General features: G+C 35.5%; 1 protein-coding gene and 23 non-coding genes across 24 annotated transcripts in view; 14 read left to right on the top strand and 10 right to left on the bottom strand.

The window, feature by feature from the left end:
* Positions 1 to 6,860: 6,860 nt before the first annotated feature.
* Trnai-aau (transfer RNA isoleucine (anticodon AAU)) lies at positions 6,861 to 6,934 on the bottom strand. Its single transcript has one exon. It is a non-coding gene; the product is annotated as a tRNA-Ile (tRNA).
* Positions 6,935 to 7,160: 226 nt separating this feature from the next.
* Trnal-uag (transfer RNA leucine (anticodon UAG)) lies at positions 7,161 to 7,242 on the top strand. The gene has a single exon. It is a non-coding gene; the product is annotated as a tRNA-Leu (tRNA).
* Positions 7,243 to 7,658: 416 nt separating this feature from the next.
* Positions 7,659 to 7,731, bottom strand: Trnaa-agc (transfer RNA alanine (anticodon AGC)). The gene has a single exon. It is a non-coding gene; the product is annotated as a tRNA-Ala (tRNA).
* Positions 7,732 to 7,835: 104 nt separating this feature from the next.
* Trnal-aag (transfer RNA leucine (anticodon AAG)) lies at positions 7,836 to 7,917 on the top strand. The gene has a single exon. It is a non-coding gene; the product is annotated as a tRNA-Leu (tRNA).
* A 226-nt stretch (positions 7,918 to 8,143) lies between these two features.
* Positions 8,144 to 8,217, bottom strand: Trnai-aau (transfer RNA isoleucine (anticodon AAU)). The gene has a single exon. It is a non-coding gene; the product is annotated as a tRNA-Ile (tRNA).
* A 229-nt stretch (positions 8,218 to 8,446) lies between these two features.
* Trnal-uag (transfer RNA leucine (anticodon UAG)) lies at positions 8,447 to 8,528 on the top strand. Its single transcript has one exon. It is a non-coding gene; the product is annotated as a tRNA-Leu (tRNA).
* Positions 8,529 to 9,120: 592 nt separating this feature from the next.
* Positions 9,121 to 9,202, top strand: Trnal-uag (transfer RNA leucine (anticodon UAG)). The gene has a single exon. It is a non-coding gene; the product is annotated as a tRNA-Leu (tRNA).
* A 215-nt stretch (positions 9,203 to 9,417) lies between these two features.
* Positions 9,418 to 9,491, bottom strand: Trnai-aau (transfer RNA isoleucine (anticodon AAU)). Its single transcript has one exon. It is a non-coding gene; the product is annotated as a tRNA-Ile (tRNA).
* Positions 9,492 to 9,720: 229 nt separating this feature from the next.
* On the top strand, positions 9,721 to 9,802 carry Trnal-uag (transfer RNA leucine (anticodon UAG)). Its single transcript has one exon. It is a non-coding gene; the product is annotated as a tRNA-Leu (tRNA).
* Positions 9,803 to 10,387: 585 nt separating this feature from the next.
* Positions 10,388 to 10,469, top strand: Trnal-aag (transfer RNA leucine (anticodon AAG)). The gene has a single exon. It is a non-coding gene; the product is annotated as a tRNA-Leu (tRNA).
* A 226-nt stretch (positions 10,470 to 10,695) lies between these two features.
* Positions 10,696 to 10,769, bottom strand: Trnai-aau (transfer RNA isoleucine (anticodon AAU)). The gene has a single exon. It is a non-coding gene; the product is annotated as a tRNA-Ile (tRNA).
* Positions 10,770 to 10,998: 229 nt separating this feature from the next.
* Positions 10,999 to 11,080, top strand: Trnal-uag (transfer RNA leucine (anticodon UAG)). Its single transcript has one exon. It is a non-coding gene; the product is annotated as a tRNA-Leu (tRNA).
* Positions 11,081 to 11,675: 595 nt separating this feature from the next.
* Trnal-aag (transfer RNA leucine (anticodon AAG)) lies at positions 11,676 to 11,757 on the top strand. The gene has a single exon. It is a non-coding gene; the product is annotated as a tRNA-Leu (tRNA).
* Positions 11,758 to 11,983: 226 nt separating this feature from the next.
* Positions 11,984 to 12,057, bottom strand: Trnai-aau (transfer RNA isoleucine (anticodon AAU)). The gene has a single exon. It is a non-coding gene; the product is annotated as a tRNA-Ile (tRNA).
* Positions 12,058 to 12,283: 226 nt separating this feature from the next.
* Positions 12,284 to 12,365, top strand: Trnal-uag (transfer RNA leucine (anticodon UAG)). Its single transcript has one exon. It is a non-coding gene; the product is annotated as a tRNA-Leu (tRNA).
* A 593-nt stretch (positions 12,366 to 12,958) lies between these two features.
* Positions 12,959 to 13,040, top strand: Trnal-aag (transfer RNA leucine (anticodon AAG)). Its single transcript has one exon. It is a non-coding gene; the product is annotated as a tRNA-Leu (tRNA).
* A 227-nt stretch (positions 13,041 to 13,267) lies between these two features.
* On the bottom strand, positions 13,268 to 13,341 carry Trnai-aau (transfer RNA isoleucine (anticodon AAU)). Its single transcript has one exon. It is a non-coding gene; the product is annotated as a tRNA-Ile (tRNA).
* Positions 13,342 to 13,570: 229 nt separating this feature from the next.
* On the top strand, positions 13,571 to 13,652 carry Trnal-uag (transfer RNA leucine (anticodon UAG)). The gene has a single exon. It is a non-coding gene; the product is annotated as a tRNA-Leu (tRNA).
* Positions 13,653 to 14,068: 416 nt separating this feature from the next.
* On the bottom strand, positions 14,069 to 14,141 carry Trnaa-agc (transfer RNA alanine (anticodon AGC)). The gene has a single exon. It is a non-coding gene; the product is annotated as a tRNA-Ala (tRNA).
* A 104-nt stretch (positions 14,142 to 14,245) lies between these two features.
* Positions 14,246 to 14,327, top strand: Trnal-aag (transfer RNA leucine (anticodon AAG)). Its single transcript has one exon. It is a non-coding gene; the product is annotated as a tRNA-Leu (tRNA).
* A 416-nt stretch (positions 14,328 to 14,743) lies between these two features.
* On the bottom strand, positions 14,744 to 14,816 carry Trnaa-agc (transfer RNA alanine (anticodon AGC)). The gene has a single exon. It is a non-coding gene; the product is annotated as a tRNA-Ala (tRNA).
* Positions 14,817 to 14,920: 104 nt separating this feature from the next.
* On the top strand, positions 14,921 to 15,002 carry Trnal-aag (transfer RNA leucine (anticodon AAG)). The gene has a single exon. It is a non-coding gene; the product is annotated as a tRNA-Leu (tRNA).
* A 227-nt stretch (positions 15,003 to 15,229) lies between these two features.
* On the bottom strand, positions 15,230 to 15,303 carry Trnai-aau (transfer RNA isoleucine (anticodon AAU)). Its single transcript has one exon. It is a non-coding gene; the product is annotated as a tRNA-Ile (tRNA).
* A 1,466-nt stretch (positions 15,304 to 16,769) lies between these two features.
* Positions 16,770 to 17,316, top strand: part of LOC132728202 (exocyst complex component 8-like) — a 38,423-nt gene continuing 37,876 nt past the window's right edge. Inside the window, exon 1 of the mRNA XM_060713837.1 lies at positions 16,770 to 16,921. Within this exon, the coding sequence (XP_060569820.1) occupies positions 16,864 to 16,921 (58 nt within the window). The 5' untranslated portion in view covers positions 16,770 to 16,863. The remainder of the gene's footprint in view (positions 16,922 to 17,316) is intronic.

Genomic DNA, 17,316 nt, shown 5'->3' with positions numbered 1-17,316 from the left:
ATGTGGGCAAACGTCGGAGAAAAACAAGCACCGGACACGGGAGTCAAGACCAATCTTTGTATTCGAGGCATTTGGAGAAGCCTTCCGGTTTAAACAAACTCATTAGACGTCTGTTAGTCTACCATGGGTCCTGCACCTGACTTCTTTTTTGACAAGTACAATAGGCGAGGCCCAGGGGAAGTACTCTTACGTATCAACACCTTTTGCTAACATATCTTCTATAGCTTTCTTTTCTTCTGCAGCATATGCCAGAGGTACTCTTTCTAGGAGGTTGTTTTTTATTATGTCTCCCCACCTCGGGGGGAGACATATTGTTTTTGCCCTGTCCGTCCGTTCAGTCCGTCTGTCCGTCAGTCCGTCCGTCCATTCTTCGTTTCCGGACGATAACTAGAGTTCCTTTTGACCTACAGCTCTCAAACTTCATAGGATGAATGGTCTTATTGAGCGCAGATGATCCCTATTGTTTTTGGGGTCAGTAGTTCAAAGGTCAAGGTCACAGTGACCGTTGGTCAATTTCTCGTTTCCGGATGATAACTAGAGTTCCTTTTGACCTACAGCCCTCAAACTTCATAGGATGATTGGTCTTATAGAGCTGATGATCCCTATTGTTTTTGGGGTCAGTAGGTCAAAGGTCAAGGTCACACTGACTGTTGGTCAATTTCTCGTTTCCGGATGATAACTAGAGTTCCTTTAGACCTACAGACCTCAAACTTCATAGGATGATTGGTCTTATTGAGGCAGATGATCCCTATTGTTTTTGGGGTCAGTAGTTCAAAGGTCAAGGTCACAGTGACCGTTGGTCAATTTCTCGTTTCCGGATGATAACTAGAGTTCCTTTTGACCTACAGCCCTCAAACTTCATAGGATGATTGGTCTTATAGAGCAGATGATCCCTATTGTTTTTTGGGGTCAGTAGCTTCAAAGGTCAAGGTCACAGTGACCGTTGGTCAATTTCTCATTTCCGGATGATAACTAGAGTTCCTTTTGACCTACAACCCTCAAACTTCATAGGATGATTGGTCTTATTAATCAAATGATCCCTATTGTTTTAATGGTCAGTAGGTCAAAGGTCAAGGTCACAGCGACCGTTGGTTAATTTCTCCTTTCCGGATGATAACTAGAGTTCCTTTAGACCTACAACCCTCAAAACTTCATAGGATGATTGGTCTTATTGAGCAGATGATCCCTCTTGTTTATGGGTCAGTAGGTCAAAGGTTAAGGTCACAGTGACCATTGGTCATTTTCTCATTTCCGGATGATAACTAGAGTTTCTTATCAGTGAGGACATTTAACTATTATTGATATATCAGTGATATATCAGTTGTCTGGTTTTATATACTCTGTTCTTTTTTTTGATCTTTCCACCCTTATGCGGTCATTTCTTCCCCGCTGTGCGTTCAATGCTACATGGTCACAGCAAGGTGTATTACACGCATTGTTTTGTTTGCTGATGATAACTACAAATTCCTACTAGCGAGTGAGTTTTCATGCAATATGTAAGTATATAGTATATATCACTTTCTATTCTTGTTAACTATTACTAATAGTATACATACATGCATGGCACCCATTCAGACTATGTACATATTTATTGGTATTGCGTTACAACTTTCAAGTATCATCAAAATCCTTCAAAGGGTTGAAGAGTTATGGAGCAGACACAATTTCCTTTAATTTCGTTTGTGAAAACTATATATGATATGACATTCAAGTGTCAAGTAGACCTTGACCTTGGAACCAGCCATACGAAACATGTACTCTACACGTTCTCTGGATGTGGTGAATTTTTGTTTCAAGTATCTACCAGAGAGGCTTCATTGTGAAAAAGAGTGGAGTCATCCCAACACAACTACAGTTATCATGATTTTACATACATTGTAATTTGAGTTGTCTTTCAATAGTGTAAAAAAATCTGACAATATGAACGTTTGTTTCAAGTATCATCAAAATCCTTTAAAGGTTTGAAGAATTATGGAGCAGACACAATTTCATTTAATTTCATTTGTGAAACTATATATGATATGACCATCAAGTGCAATTTCATTTGACGCCCGCCTGCCATACGCTGATTGAATAACCAGGATTTTCAAAAATTGAATACCTGGTTAAAAACAAACAGTTTAGGAAGCATCTTCTCATACAACCTTAACAATAGAAAACATCCATAGACAGCCTTCATTGAAGTGACTACCGGGTATTTACATTATCTTATCTCCATTTCCATTCCTGTTTCCATTCACAGTTTATTCTCAGCAGTGGGGGGACATGCGCTTTTTTACAAAAGCATCCTCTAGTTGGCAATGCGTTACCGTGTTAATAGAATGTTCAGTGAGATTTGTTAAGCCAATATCCCATTCGTCTTTTGAAAATGTATCTGCATATTTATTTAAAAGTTTTGCAAGCAGTGCTATCTCAGTGTCAGACCTACCTTTACTAGCTCTTTCGAATAATTCTTTAACATGTTTTGGTACAGCAACGTTTGCTTCGATGTTTGTTTCAAAAATCTGTGAGACATCTTCTTTATGCTCACTCAATTGTATCTTTCTAATACAACAGTTGTTTTCATCATCAACAACTCCTTCACTTGTAGCTAATACCTTAGCAATATTAACAATCTTTTCAGCTGCTCCTATAAATGCATCTTGTTTTATTGTGAACTCTGATGAGAAGGGATTCAGGAGTCTCACCTTCTGCGTAGCTGAAGAATTCAGGTTTACTAATGTTGCTGCCATTTGCAAAGGATAAGTTTCTTTAAAGCATTCAGTAGGCTCTATAATATAATTTGCGTTTTTGTCATCATCGTCGCTTTCATCTCTTTTGACAAATACATCTATAACTGCTTCTGACATGGCTGGTATTGTAACATCATCTGCAGCTGTAACCTTCCTTATGCTTTCTGGTAGACCTATTTGAGAGCAACGTATCTTATGTTTATCGAAAACTATGAGTCCTTTGCTTAACAATAGATCTGCGGGGCCCTTCTCGCTATTCTGTAATATATCAACTCCAACCAAACACTCATCTTCAATATCTGCAACTATCATTTCACCTTTAAGTTCAAGCGTATCTAGCTTGAAGTTAAACTCTGCCTTTCCCAATTCATTAAGTGGTAAGCCTCCTGCTCCTGATAAGCATGCTGATTTCCGCAGTGTTGGTTTTTTATTTTCCTCAAGTTTATTATAAACTTTTGTTGCTAATACTGTAGCTGATGCCCCTGTGTCTGCTGTAAATGTAACCGGTATATTTTCGACTTCTCCTTTAATATAAATACCTGGACATAACTCACGTTTCCTTCTTATTGGTCTTTGTTTTACTGTAATGTTACTTTCCTTTTGTTCTTCTTGCTCTTCGCAGTTATCAGTCTCAGACTGTTGGCCTCTTACTGGGTCTGGGACCGCTCTTTGGCCCCAAGAGCCGGTCCTGTCATGTTTAAAGGATTCGTGCTGACATTTGCCTCACGATAAGTTGCATAATTATACGAATATTTTTGCCGTTGGTTTCCATCTGTTTCAGGTCCACGTCTATTCTTTCTGCACTCCCTAGCTATGTGTCCTTGTTTTCCACAGTTAAAGCATACAATGCTTTTCTTCTCTTTTGTCTTATCTTTATTTGCACTCATATTATTTGTATGATTAAACTTAGTTACTTCTGTTAGAATTTGTTCTAGGACCTTACTCAAATTTCCTTCATTTGTAGTATTTTCATTTGTTTCTGTGCTTGAGCACCGAGTCATATTTTCTGTATTCCTAACCAACATCTTATCATTTCCTCTTTTCAGTTGTCTTATTTCATTTGAGTCATTACCATCATCTTCTCTATCATAACTTGCTCTTCTTGTTCTCTTGTTTCGTTTGTCACCTTCTTCTTGTCTCCTACAAACTTTTGTTTGAACATAATTTGCAACATGAAATACGGCCTCATCTATATCCTCTGGTTCCTTCTGATACTCTACAGCAAACCTAACTTCTTCATCCTGTAAGCCGTCTAGAAATTTTCTCACGAGATCTTCTTGTCTTGTTCTTCTATCTCTGTATCCATGAGCTTTGTCGTATAACATCTTAAGTTCTGCTGCATACTCTTCTGGAGTTTCGTGTTCTAATTGTTGTCGTTTGCTGAATTTAGCAGCATATGACCTTGAAGTGCGTATGACCCTGAACCTACTATCTAGTTCCCTGATTAACAAGTGGTAATTCTCAATTATATCTTGAGGCAACTGTCCGAAAACAAATTGGCCTGCAGAACCTGTAAGCGAGGTAGAAGTTGATCTAGCTTTTCTTCAGTATCCCAGTTATATCGTTTTGCAATGGCTTCAAATCGACTGATCCAAATGTCCCACTCATCTTTGCCATCAAAAGGTGTTAAACTCAAGTTAGCTGTTCTTGAATTTCTGTTCAAATTTCCTCTCCAATATCCATCACTGCCTGTATGGTTCTGAAATTCATAGTTTGGGCGCACTCGACTAGGTGGACACCTTGAACGTACATTACTTGTGTACACTTCTGTATTACCTTGCACACCTGTCTGAGATTGACTTCTTGTTGGATTATTACGTGCAACACGACAGTTGTCATTGTAACCATTCACCACCCTATGTTGATTCTCTAACCCTTCATATGTCCGAAAATTATTTCGACTGTGGCCTTCCATACTTCTTGATATGGGATTATGTGATTCACGGCTATTCGGCTCATTCTGATAATCTCTATGTTGTATTGTATTTGAAATTTGACGACTATGATCTTCCATAGTTCTGTGACTATCTATATCATGATGTGTATAATGATTATCATGTTCAGACAACTTGTTTAATGTTTCATTGCCTGCCTTGGACGTACACGTAGCTGTACTTTGATTTGATACTAAATTCATCATCTGTTTAAGAACGGAAGTTATTTCCTTTTGTTGCAGTCTGAGGTCGTTAATACATTCATTTAATGTAAAATTTTCCTGTTGATCTTCCTCACTTTGCATGCTTGAAGTTTCCGACATCCCATCTTCAACTTGTAAATCACGTTGACCAACGCTGTTTCGCCGATAATTACCGTTTATTATAGGGGACGGATTACGGCTGTTATCGTGTCCATCTTCGCTATTTGTTTCGAAATGGGGCTCGATGTGCGCATTTTCATTTACTTTTGGAGAGCTCATATTGTGATTGAAAATTATTTCTGTTTCACTGTCTTCAATGTCCGTCATAATTCATGCAGATTTATAATTTGTAATGACAAATTTTCTCTTTTGTAAAGATGATCGGCGATTGTTCCGCGGTACTATATTTCTCATGAAAGTTCGTATCTCTGGATCCGCTATAAAGAAACGGATCCCACCGCTGCCACCACAAATGTTGCGTACCGCTGTCTCTTGTATGTCTTTTATTCTACTAGCATGTATTCGCTAACTCAGAAGAATAGTTCTTCTTGGTATAGAGCTTCTGTATTTCATATATTTATATGACGGACTCGGACGGACACCAAGCGATCACAAAAATTCCTCGGATTGGGCTATCAGAGGATGACTCCGCATCAGTTTATTGTTTTATTTTTGGATGATATATAAAGGGTATTTAATATAAAACTTCTCAAGTAACAACCAAGACAATTTCAAGTTAACGATGTTTATTTACGGACTCACCGTAATGAACTATATATATATTATTTAATCTTGAACAAATGTTGTATAATTATATTAAATAATTAAAGTCTGCTACTTATATAGTATTATCAACAATCTATATATATCTATCCGAATTTATATTACTACGGTAAAATGATGTATATCTCTACCAGTGACGGCTGTTAAAATAGCATCAATTAATATTTCAAATATCGACTTTACCGCGACAACTTTATAAATATAGATCTGTGTGCGTACGTTGGGAGGTGTCGGCAACTTAATACAATAAAATTCACAATAAAAATATTACTTATAATGGAAATTTCATCTTAAATATACTATACTCATGTACTCTTTGCAAAATAAATCTATAACAACTGTTTAAACTTTCAAAGAACTCTGAAGTTTCTATGCTTAACTTTATGCAACAAATACTCTTTTAGAACAAAAATTATTACTTTAATCTTTATTAATAATGCTATAGTATTTAAGAAAATATGCTATCAAAATTACCAAAGATATAACTTGTAAATAATTTCTTAATAATATCTGAATGAGCTTCTGCTTCTAATGTTTTGATCTGAGCGGAGTGACTTCCGATAGGAAAACTGCTCTTTTATAGTCAAGATTCCTACACTGTCCCACACTGTGGGAGACTTTAAGAAAAGTGTAGGAAAGGCTCCTAAAGGATTTCCTACAGATCCAACACCTCCCACAACTTACATTAAAGATAAAAATACAACATAGAACAATATATTTAAACACATATTACATTAAGCTATTAATTATTGGAATTAATAAAACATGAAACAAGTGAAATACTGTTATTGTGTGTAGAGATATGAAATTTTAATATTAATAAATTAAATGTAACCCCACTTTGTACCCCACAGGTAAAGAAAAGTTTTGCACAAGATGATGATGTCATAAATCACCTAATGTGTGACGTCATATTTGTAAGCAAACAAAATGGCGGAATATCAATACAATGGTTAAAAGTTAGAATGTTCTTCTTTGAATAGAGGAATAGTTAATAAATCTAACGGTAAAATTACTTGTGAATTATAAAGTTAATGTATCTCTTTGACTTTATGATAAACTTTGAACTTAGTTAAAAGAGTTTTTATTGATAAACACACAGTTTATTTAAACAACAGTTCATAAAAATGGGGTGGGGAGTGGCACATCACACTCAATTATCATATTTCCCCAGTTAATACGTGGATGGAAAAGTCAACAAAAAATATTGGCCAGTGTGGGGGTCGAACCCACGACATTCGCGTTATTAGCACGACGCTCTAACCGACTGAGCTAACCGGCCATTTTACGATTACATCTTTCATTTATGCACATTATATTATCACATACTGACACATGCGCCTGGTTTCGAGTATAGATCTTTAGTGAGACAAAACAAAACTTGGAGTTGTCTTGCGGAAATCATATACATGCCTCTAAGAATGATTGAAAAATGAATCATTTGTTGATACATGTTGTCATGAATTTCCGTGAAACTTAAGTAGATCCAAATTTATCCATGATTATAAGGTAGCGTGGCCGAGCGGTCTAAGGCGCTGGTTTTAGGCACCAGTCTCTTCGGAGGCGTGGGTTCGAATCCCACCGCTGCCAATTTCTACTTTTTTAACTTAGTGTTTAAAACGCAAAAATGTACATGTTAATTTTGATGAAATATAAAAATCTAACACGATAATACACAAAGTGGTTGAGATATTGCTCTTTCAACACACTTTCCGACACTGTTTTTAACGTTTTGTTTTTGCTGTTGTATTCTTTGCTTAATGTAAGTACATGCAATTATTGTTGATTTTTTATTTTAACTTGCAAAAAAAATATTTAGAAAAACAGAATATTAAAATCTAGAAATAGCTTAAATTCCACATTGTTTTGTTGTCCGGAATAAAGAAAGCTGAAATACTACTTAATTGATATAAAAAATGCTACCGTTTAACTAATACTTATACATACTCAAACCATAATTACGATGTATGTAGGTGAAAGGTGATGATAATAAAAAAGAAACAGCTTGGAGAATCCGGGTATCGATCCCGGTACCTCTCACATGCTAAGCGAGCGCTCTACCACTTGAGCTAATTCCCCTTTACTATCGTTTTGTTGCAAACCAGTTTTATCTGTGCATTTATTAGTAACTGTATGCAGGTACTCAAGTTTATTTCCTCTGCCATACACGTAAAGGGTAATAAGGTAGCGTGGCCGAGCGGTCTAAGGCGCTGGTTTAAGGCACCAGTCTCTTCGGAGGCGTGGGTTCGAATCCCACCGCTGCCAATATTATTTTTTTTATTATTCAGTTGTATTCTCATTTCAAAACGTATTATTTGTGTGTGCAGATAAAACGTTTACTAATAAATATGAATGTTTGTATTCCCGTCACGTGCCAATATGCGCGAATGATTTTATCTGAAATGAATCTATTTACAAATGCAGCATGCATTAAACTCAATTATCATATTTCCCCAGTTAACACGTGGATGGAAAAGTCAACAAAAAATATTGGCCAGTGTGGGGGTCGAACCCACGACATTCGCGTTATTAGCACGACGCTCTAACCGACTGAGCTAACCGGCCATTTTACGATTATATCTTTCATTTATGCACATTATATTATCACATACTGACACATGTGCCTGGTTTCGAGTATAGATCTTAAATGAAACAAAACAAAACTTGGAGTTGTCTTGCGGAAATCATATACATGCCTCTAGTAAGAATGATTGAAAAATGAATCATTTGTTGATACATGTTGTCATGAATTTGCGTGAAACTTAAGTAGATCCAAATTTATCCATGATTATAAGGTAGCGTGGCCGAGCGGTCTAAGGCGCTGGTTTTAGGCACCAGTCTCTTCGGAGGCGTGGGTTCGAATCCCACCGCTGCCAATTTCTACTTTTTTAACTTGGTGTTTAAAAAGCAAAAATGTACATGTTAATTTTGATGAAATATAAAAATCTAACACGATAATACACAAACTGGTTGAGATATAGCTCTTTCAACACATTTTCCGACACTATTTTTAACTTTTTGTTTTTGCTGTTGTATTCTTTGCTTAATGTAAGTACATGCAATTATTGTTGATTTTTTATTTTATCTTGCAAAAAAAATATTTAGAAAAACAGAATATTAAAATCTAGAAATAGCTTAAATTCCACATTATTTTGTTGTCCGGAATAAAGAAAGCTGAAATACTTCTTAATTGATATAAAAAATGCTACCGTTTAACTAATACTTATACATACTCAAACCATAATTACGATGTCTGAGGTGAAAGGTGATGATAATAAAAAAGAAACAGCTTGGAGAATCCGGGTATCGATCCCGGTACCTATCACATGCTAAGCGAGCGCTCTACCACTTGAGCTAATTCCCTTTTACTCTCGTTTCGCTGCAAACCAGTTTTATCTGTTCATTTATTAGTAACTGTATGCAGGTACTCATGTCTATTTCGTCTGCCATACACATAAAGGGTAATAAGGTAGCGTGGCCGAGCGGTCTAAGGCCCTGGTTTTAGGCACCAGTCTCTTCGGAGGCGTGGGTTCGAATCCCACCGCTGCCAATATTATTTTTTTTTAATTATTCAGTGGTATTCTCATTTTTGTGTGTGCAGATAAAACGTTTACTAATAAATATGAATGTTTGTATTCCCGTCACGTGTCAATATGCGTGAATGATTTTATCCGAAATGAATCTATTTACAAATGCAGCATGCATTAAACTCAATCATCATATTTTCCCAGTTAACATATGGAGGGAAAAGTCAACAAAAAATATTGGCCAGTGTGGGGGTCGAACCCACGACATTCGCGTTATTAGCACGACGCTCTAACCGACTGAGCTAACCGGCCATTTTACGATTATATCTTTCATTTATGCACATTATATTATCACATACTGACACATGTGCCTGGTTTCGAGTATAGATCTTAAATGAAACAAAACAAAACTTGGAGTTGTCTTGCGGAAATCATATACATGCCTCTAGTAAGAATGATTGAAAAATGAATCATTTGTTGATACATGTTGTTATGAATTTCCGTGAAACTTAATTTGATCCAAATTTTTCAATGTATACCAGGTAGCGTGGCCGAGCGGTCTAAGGGGCTGGTTTTAGGCACCAGTCTCTTCGGAGGCGTGGGTTCGAATCCCACCGCTGCCAATTTCTACTTTTTATATCTTAGTAAGTGTTGAAAAAGCAAACATGTACATGTTAATTTTTATGAATTATAAAAATCTAACACGATAATTTACAGACTGTTTGAGATATAGCTCTTTCATCACATTTTCCGACACTGTTTTTTCAACGTTTTGTTGTTGATGTTGTATTCTTTGCTTAATGTAAGTACCTGCAATTATTGTTGATTTTTTATTTTAACTTGCAAAAAAAATATTTAGAAAAACAGAATATTAAAATCTAGAAATAGCTTAAATTCCACATTTTTTTGTTGTCCGGAATAAAGAAAGCTGAAATACTGCTTAATTGATATAAAATGCTACCGTTTAGCTAGACACATATACTCAAACTATAATTACGATGCATGTAGGTAAAAGGTGATGATAATAACCTTGGAGAATCCGGGTATCGATCCCGGTACCTATCACATGCTAAGCGAGCGCTCTACCACTTGAGCTAATTCCCTTTTACTCTCGTTTCGCTGCAAACCAGTTTTATCTGTTCATTTATTAGTAACTGTATGCAGGTACTCAAGTTTATTTCCTCTGCCATACACGTAAAGGGTAATAAGGTAGCGTGACCGAGCGGTCTAAGGCGCTGGTTTAAGGCACCAGTCTCTTCGGAGGCGTGGGTTCGAATCCCACCGCTGTCAATATTATTTTTTTTTATTATTCAGTTGTATTCTCATTTCAAAACGTATTATTTGTGTGTGCAGATAAAACGTTTACTAATAAATATGAATGTTTGTATTCCCGTCACGTGCCAATATGCGCGAATGATTTTATCTGAAATGAATCTATTTACAAATGCAGCATGCATTAAACTCAATTATCATATTTCCCCAGTTAACACGTGGATGGAAAAGTCAACAAAAATATTGGCCAGTGTGGGGGTCGAACCCACGACATTCGCGTTATTAGCACGACGCTCTAACCGACTGAGCTAACCGGCCATTTTACGATTATATCTTTCATTTATGCACATTATATTATCACATACTGACACATGTGCCTGGTTTCGAGTATAGATCTTAAATGAAACAAAACAAAACTTGGAGTTGTCTTGCGGAAATCATATACATGCCTCTAGTAAGAATGATTGAAAAATGAATCATTTGTTGATACATGTTGTCATGAATTTGCGTGAAACTTAAGTAGATCCAAATTTATCCATGATTATAAGGTAGCGTGGCCGAGCGGTCTAAGGCGCTGGTTTTAGGCACCAGTCTCTTCGGAGGCGTGGGTTCGAATCCCACCGCTGCCAATTTCTACTTTTTTAACTTAGTGTTTAAAAAGCAAAAATGTACATGTTAATTTTGATGAAATATAAAAATCTAACACGATAATACACAAAGTGGTTGAGATATTGCTCTTTCAACACACTTTCCGACACTGTTTTTAACGTTTTGTTTTTGCTGTTGTATTCTTTGCTTAATGTAAGTACATGCAATTATTGTTGATTTTTTATTTTAACTTGCAAAAAAAATATTTAGAAAAACAGAATATTAAAATCTAGAAATAGCTTAAATTCCACATTGTTTTGTTGTCCGGAATAAAGAAAGCTGAAATACTACTTAATTGATATAAAAAAATGCTACCGTTTAACTAATACTTATACATACTCAAACCATAATTACGATGTATGTAGGTGAAAGGTGATGATGAAAAAAAAAGAAACAGCTTGGAGAATCCGGGTATCTATCCCGGTACCTCTCACATGCTAAGCGAGCGCTCTACCACTTGAGCTAATTCCCCTTTACTATCATTTTGTTGCAAACCAGTTTTATCTGTGCATTTATTAGTAACTGTATGCAGGTACTCAAGTTTATTTCCTCTGCCATACACGTAAAGGGTAATAAGGTAGCGTGGCCGAGCGGTCTAAGGCGCTGGTTTAAGGCACCAGTCTCTTCGGAGGCGTGGGTTCGAATCCCACCGCTGCCAATATTATTTTTTTTATTATTCAGTTGTATTCTCATTTCAAAACGTATTATTTGTGTGTGCAGATAAAACGTTTACTAATAAATATGAATGTTTGTATTCCCGTCACGTGCCAATATGCGCGAATGATTTTATCTGAAATGAATCTATTTACAAATGCAGCATGCATTAAACTCAATTATCATATTTCCCCAGTTAACACGTGGATGGAAAAGTCAACAAAAAATATTGGCCAGTGTGGGGGTCGAACCCACGACATTCGCGTTATTAGCACGACGCTCTAACCGACTGAGCTAACCGGCCATTTTACGATTATATCTTTCATTTATGCACATTATATTATCACATACTGACACATGTGCCTGGTTTCGAGTATAGATCTTAAATGAAACAAAACAAAACTTGGAGTTGTCTTGCGGAAATCAAATACATGCCTCTAAGAATGATTGAAAAATGAATCATTTGTTGATACATGTTGTCATGAATTTCCGTGAAACTTAAGTAGATCCAAATTTATCCATGATTATAAGGTAGCGTGGCCGAGCGGTCTAAGGCGCTGGTTTTAGGCACCAGTCTCTTCGGAGGCGTGGGTTCGAATCCCACCGCTGCCAATTTCTACTTTTTTAACTTGGTGTTTAAAAAGCAAAAATGTACATGTTAATTTTGATGAAATATAAAAATCTAACACGATAATACACAAACTGGTTGAGATATAGCTCTTTCAACACATTTTCCGACACTGTTTTTAACTTTTTGTTTTTGCTGTTGTATTCTTTGCTTAATGTAAGTACATGCAATTATTGTTGATTTTTTATTTTAACTTGCAAAAAAAATATTTAGAAAAACAGAATATTAAAATCTAGAAATAGCTTAAATTCCACATTATTTTGTTGTCCGGAATAAAGAAAGCTGAAATACTTCTTAATTGATATAAAAAATGCTACCGTTTCACTAATACTTATACATACTCAAACCATAATAACGATGTATGTAGGTGAAAGGTGATGATAATAAAAAAGAAACAGCTTGCAGAATCCGGGTATCTATCCCGGTACCTCTCACATGTTAAGCGAGCGCTCTACCACTTGAGCTAATTCCCCTTTACTATCGTTTTGTTGCAAACCAGTTTTATCTGTGCATTTATTAGTAACTGTATGCAGGTACTCAAGTTTATTTCCTCTGCCATACACGTAAAGGGTAATAAGGTAGCGTGGCCGAGCGGTCTAAGGCGCTGGTTTAAGGCACCAGTCTCTTCGGAGGCGTGGGTTCGAATCCCACCGCTGCCAATATTATTTTTTTTTATTATTCAGTTGTATTCTCATTTCAAAACGTATTATTTGTGTGTGCAGATAAAACGTTTACTAATAAATATGAATGTTTGTATTCCCGTCACGTGCCAATATGCGCGAATGATTTTATCCGAAATAAATCTATTTACAAATGCAGCATGCATTAAACTCATTTATCATATTTTCCCAGTTAACGCATGGAGGGAAAAGTCAACAAAAAATATTGGCCAGTGTGGGGGTCGAACCCACGACATTCGCGTTATTAGCACGACGCTCTAACCGACTGAGCTAACCGGCCATTTTGTGATTACACCATTCATTTATTTACATTATATTATTACATACTGACACATGTGCCTGGTTTCGAGTATAGATCTTAAATGAAACAAAACAAAACTTGGAGTTGTCTTGCGGAAATCATATACATGCCTCTAGTAAGAATGATTGAAAAATGAATCATTTGTTGATACATGTTGTCATGAATTTGCGTGAAACTTAAGTAGATCCAAATTTATCCATGATTATAAGGTAGCGTGGCCGAGCGGTCTAAGGCGCTGGTTTTAGGCACCAGTCTCTTCGGAGGCGTGGGTTCGAATCCCACCGCTGCCAATTTCTACTTTTTTAACTTAGTGTTTAAAAAGCAAAAATGTACATGTTAATTTTGATGAAATATAAAAATCTAACACGATAATACACAAAGTGGTTGAGATATTGCTCTTTCAACACACTTTCCGACACTGTTTTTAACGTTTTGTTTTTGCTGTTGTATTCTTTGCTTAATGTAAGTACATGCAATTATTGTTGATTTTTTATTTTAACTTGCAAAAAAAATATTTAGAAAAACAGAATATTAAAATCTAGAAATAGCTTAAATTCCACATTGTTTTGTTGTCCGGAATAAAGAAAGCTGAAATACTACTTAATTGATATAAAAAATGCTACCGTTTAACTAATACTTATACATACTCAAACCATAATTACGATGTATGTAGGTGAAAGGTGATGATAATAAAAAAGAAACAGCTTGGAGAATCCGGGTATCGATCCCGGTACCTCTCACATGCTAAGCGAGCGCTCTACCACTTGAGCTAATTCCCCTTTACTATCGTTTTGTTGCAAACCAGTTTTATCTGTGCATTTATTAGTAACTGTATGCAGGTACTCAAGTTTATTTCCTCTGCCATACACGTAAAGGGTAATAAGGTAGCGTGGCCGAGCGGTCTAAGGCGCTGGTTTAAGGCACCAGTCTCTTCGGAGGCGTGGGTTCGAATCCCACCGCTGCCAATTTCTACTTTTTTAACTTAGTGTTTAAAAAGCAAAAATGTACATGTTAATTTTGATGAAATATAAAAATCTAACACGATAATACACAAAGTGGTTGAGATATTGCTCTTTCAACACACTTTCCGACACTGTTTTTAACGTTTTGTTTTTGCTGTTGTATTCTTTGCTTAATGTAAGTACATGCAATTATTGTTGATTTTTTATTTTAACTTGCAAAAAAAATATTTAGAAAAACAGAATATTAAAATCTAGAAATAGCTTAAATTCCACATTATTTTGTTGTCCGGAATAAAGAAAGCTGAAATACTTCTTAATTGATATAAAAAATGCTACCGTTTCACTAATACTTATACATACTCAAACCATAATTACGATGTATGTAGGTGAAAGGTGATGATGATAAAAAAGAAACAGCTTGGAGAATCCGGGTATCGATCCCGGTACCTCTCACATGCTAAGCGAGCGCTCTACCACTTGAGCTAATTCCCCTTTACTATCGTTTTGTTGCAAACCAGTTTTATCTGTGCATTTATTAGTAACTGTATGCAGGTACTCAAGTTAATTTCCTCTGCCATACACGTAAAGGGTAATAAGGTAGCGTGGCCGAGCGGTCTAAGGCGCTGGTTTAAGGCACCAGTCTCTTCGGAGGCGTGGGTTCGAATCCCACCGCTGCCAATATTATTTTTTTTCATTATTCAGTTGTATTCTCATTTCAAAACGTATTATTTGTGTGTGCAGATAAAACGTTTACTAATAAATATGAATGTTTGTATTCCCGTCCGGTGCCAATATGCGCGAATGATTTTATCTGAAATGAATCTATTTACAAATGCAGCATGCATTAAACTCAATTATCATATTTCCCCAGTTAACACGTGGATGGAAAAGTCAACAAAAAATATTGGCCAGTGTGGGGGTCGAACCCACGACATTCGCGTTATTAGCACGACGCTCTAACCGACTGAGCTAACCGGCCATTTTACCATTATATCTTTCATTTATGCACATTATATTATCACATACTGACACATGTGCCTGTTTTCGAGTATAGATCTTAAATGAAACAAAACAAAACTTGGAGTTGTCTTGCGGAAATCATATACATGCCTCTAAGAATGATTGAAAAATGAATCATTTGTTGATACATGTTGTATTCTTTGCTTAATGTAAATACATGCAATTATTTATTTTTTTTTAACTTGCAAAAATAAAAAAAAAATAATTAGAAAAACAGAATATTAAAATCTAGAAATAGCTTAAATTTAACATTGTTTCGTTGTCCGGAACAAAGCGGAAATACTGCTTAATTGATATAAAAAATGCTATCCTTTAGCTATACATAATTACGATGTGTTACAAAATATGTTAAACACTTGACAAGATTTGATGATAGTTTTTCATGTTATAATGTTGTAATATATGTCGATGAAAGTTGATGATAATTTGATTATTGGTATAAATGTCTTCATTTTGTTTAGTGTTCAATCATTACCAATTCCAATTTTATTACAATGAGTAAATGTTCAAAGGTTTCTTCCAATGCCAAGACGCTTGCCCTTTTCTATAGGGAGATGGTGCTGGTACGTTGTAGTTCTTCAAACTTTATAATTCCTTTTTAAACATACGATAAACCACGGATTTATTCGTGGATAAACCAGGGACTTAAATTGACTATTGTAATTAAAGTCCATATAGATCTTTAACTAAACATTAAATATATATTAAGGAGATTTTACAATTAACTGTGTTGACTTTGTACAATCAGGGTCTTTCAAATAGAAATATTTGAAAGACCCTGGTACAATTCATGAAAGAACAAATCATTAAATTTATTTTAACAACGTTTTTAATATGTAACAAATTGCTATATAGTAACGTTAATAAACATTCTGATAAATCACTCAAAAAGTCAAGAGTGTTCTTGACTAAGTTTATCCACTTTTTTAACTTAGTAGTCAGTGGTTTATCCAAGGAAATGTGCATATTATTAGAATGTAGAGCAGTATTGTATACTAATTTACATATTTTGTGACTTCTAAATGGCAAAAGTTTTGGCATAGAAATTATAGGCTTTATATCCCTAAATCACCACAAAGGTGTAGGTTGTTTAAGACAAAAGATTAATTTACAATACCTTAATTGAAACAGAGATATAGATAACATGTTGTTTACATCACATCTCTCAATGAATCTTCAACATTATCAATTTGCATAGTTATAAATTTTAAAACTGAAATTATATTTTTCCGTCCACTGTCCGAAATACAGAGCAGACCCAGTATATCCAGTTCATTCAATCATTAAAGGTTTTATCATTTAATAATATGTTTCTCTATTATTTATTACATATTTATGTTATCAGAAAACAATAACTTAGATTAAAATAGCAACAACAAATAATTAACAAAAACCGCACAACGCATACGAGTGCGGTCGGAAAAAAAACCCATGGTGACTCTATAAAAATATCATCGACAGAATAATCCTAAATCCGGAAGTTTCACCTACACTTTTTGTAATATCTTATTTTTGAAGAATGGCAGACGGAAGACTTGCGCAGGACTTATCTACACCTGGCTTTGACCCTGAACATTGTAAGCTCACTGTTTAAATTCAAGACATTGGGTTAGAATTGTGATAAATTTCAATACTTGAATTAATCATAGTGCTGCTATTTCGGATATTTTATTTATTCGGATAATCAATGGTAGTCAGCAGCCATAATTCCGCGTCATCAATTATTTCGTGGAAATTGTATTATATTTCCATGTGACATTTGTTTATATTGGTAAAGGTTAGCCTGTTTTAGTCATCAGGGGCAGCAAAATCAATTATCTGCATTGCCCAGGTTGTCCCACAGCCTGTATGGACAAGTGGAAATTTTCTAAAATTTTCTATATAAGTATCATACGGACAAGTAAGGAAATGCTTCAAGTAAAAACGGACAAGTTAGTCAAAATCAGATTTTGCCGGCCCTGGTCATTAGTCC

The sequence above is a fragment of the Ruditapes philippinarum genome, unplaced genomic scaffold (assembly GCF_026571515.1).
Source record: "Ruditapes philippinarum isolate M1 unplaced genomic scaffold, ASM2657151v2 ctg4221_1_1_1_1, whole genome shotgun sequence".
NCBI lineage: Eukaryota > Metazoa > Mollusca > Bivalvia > Venerida > Veneridae > Ruditapes > Ruditapes philippinarum.
The sequence above is the reverse complement of the archived record's forward strand: the minus strand, read 5'-3'. Positions and strand labels throughout refer to the sequence as shown.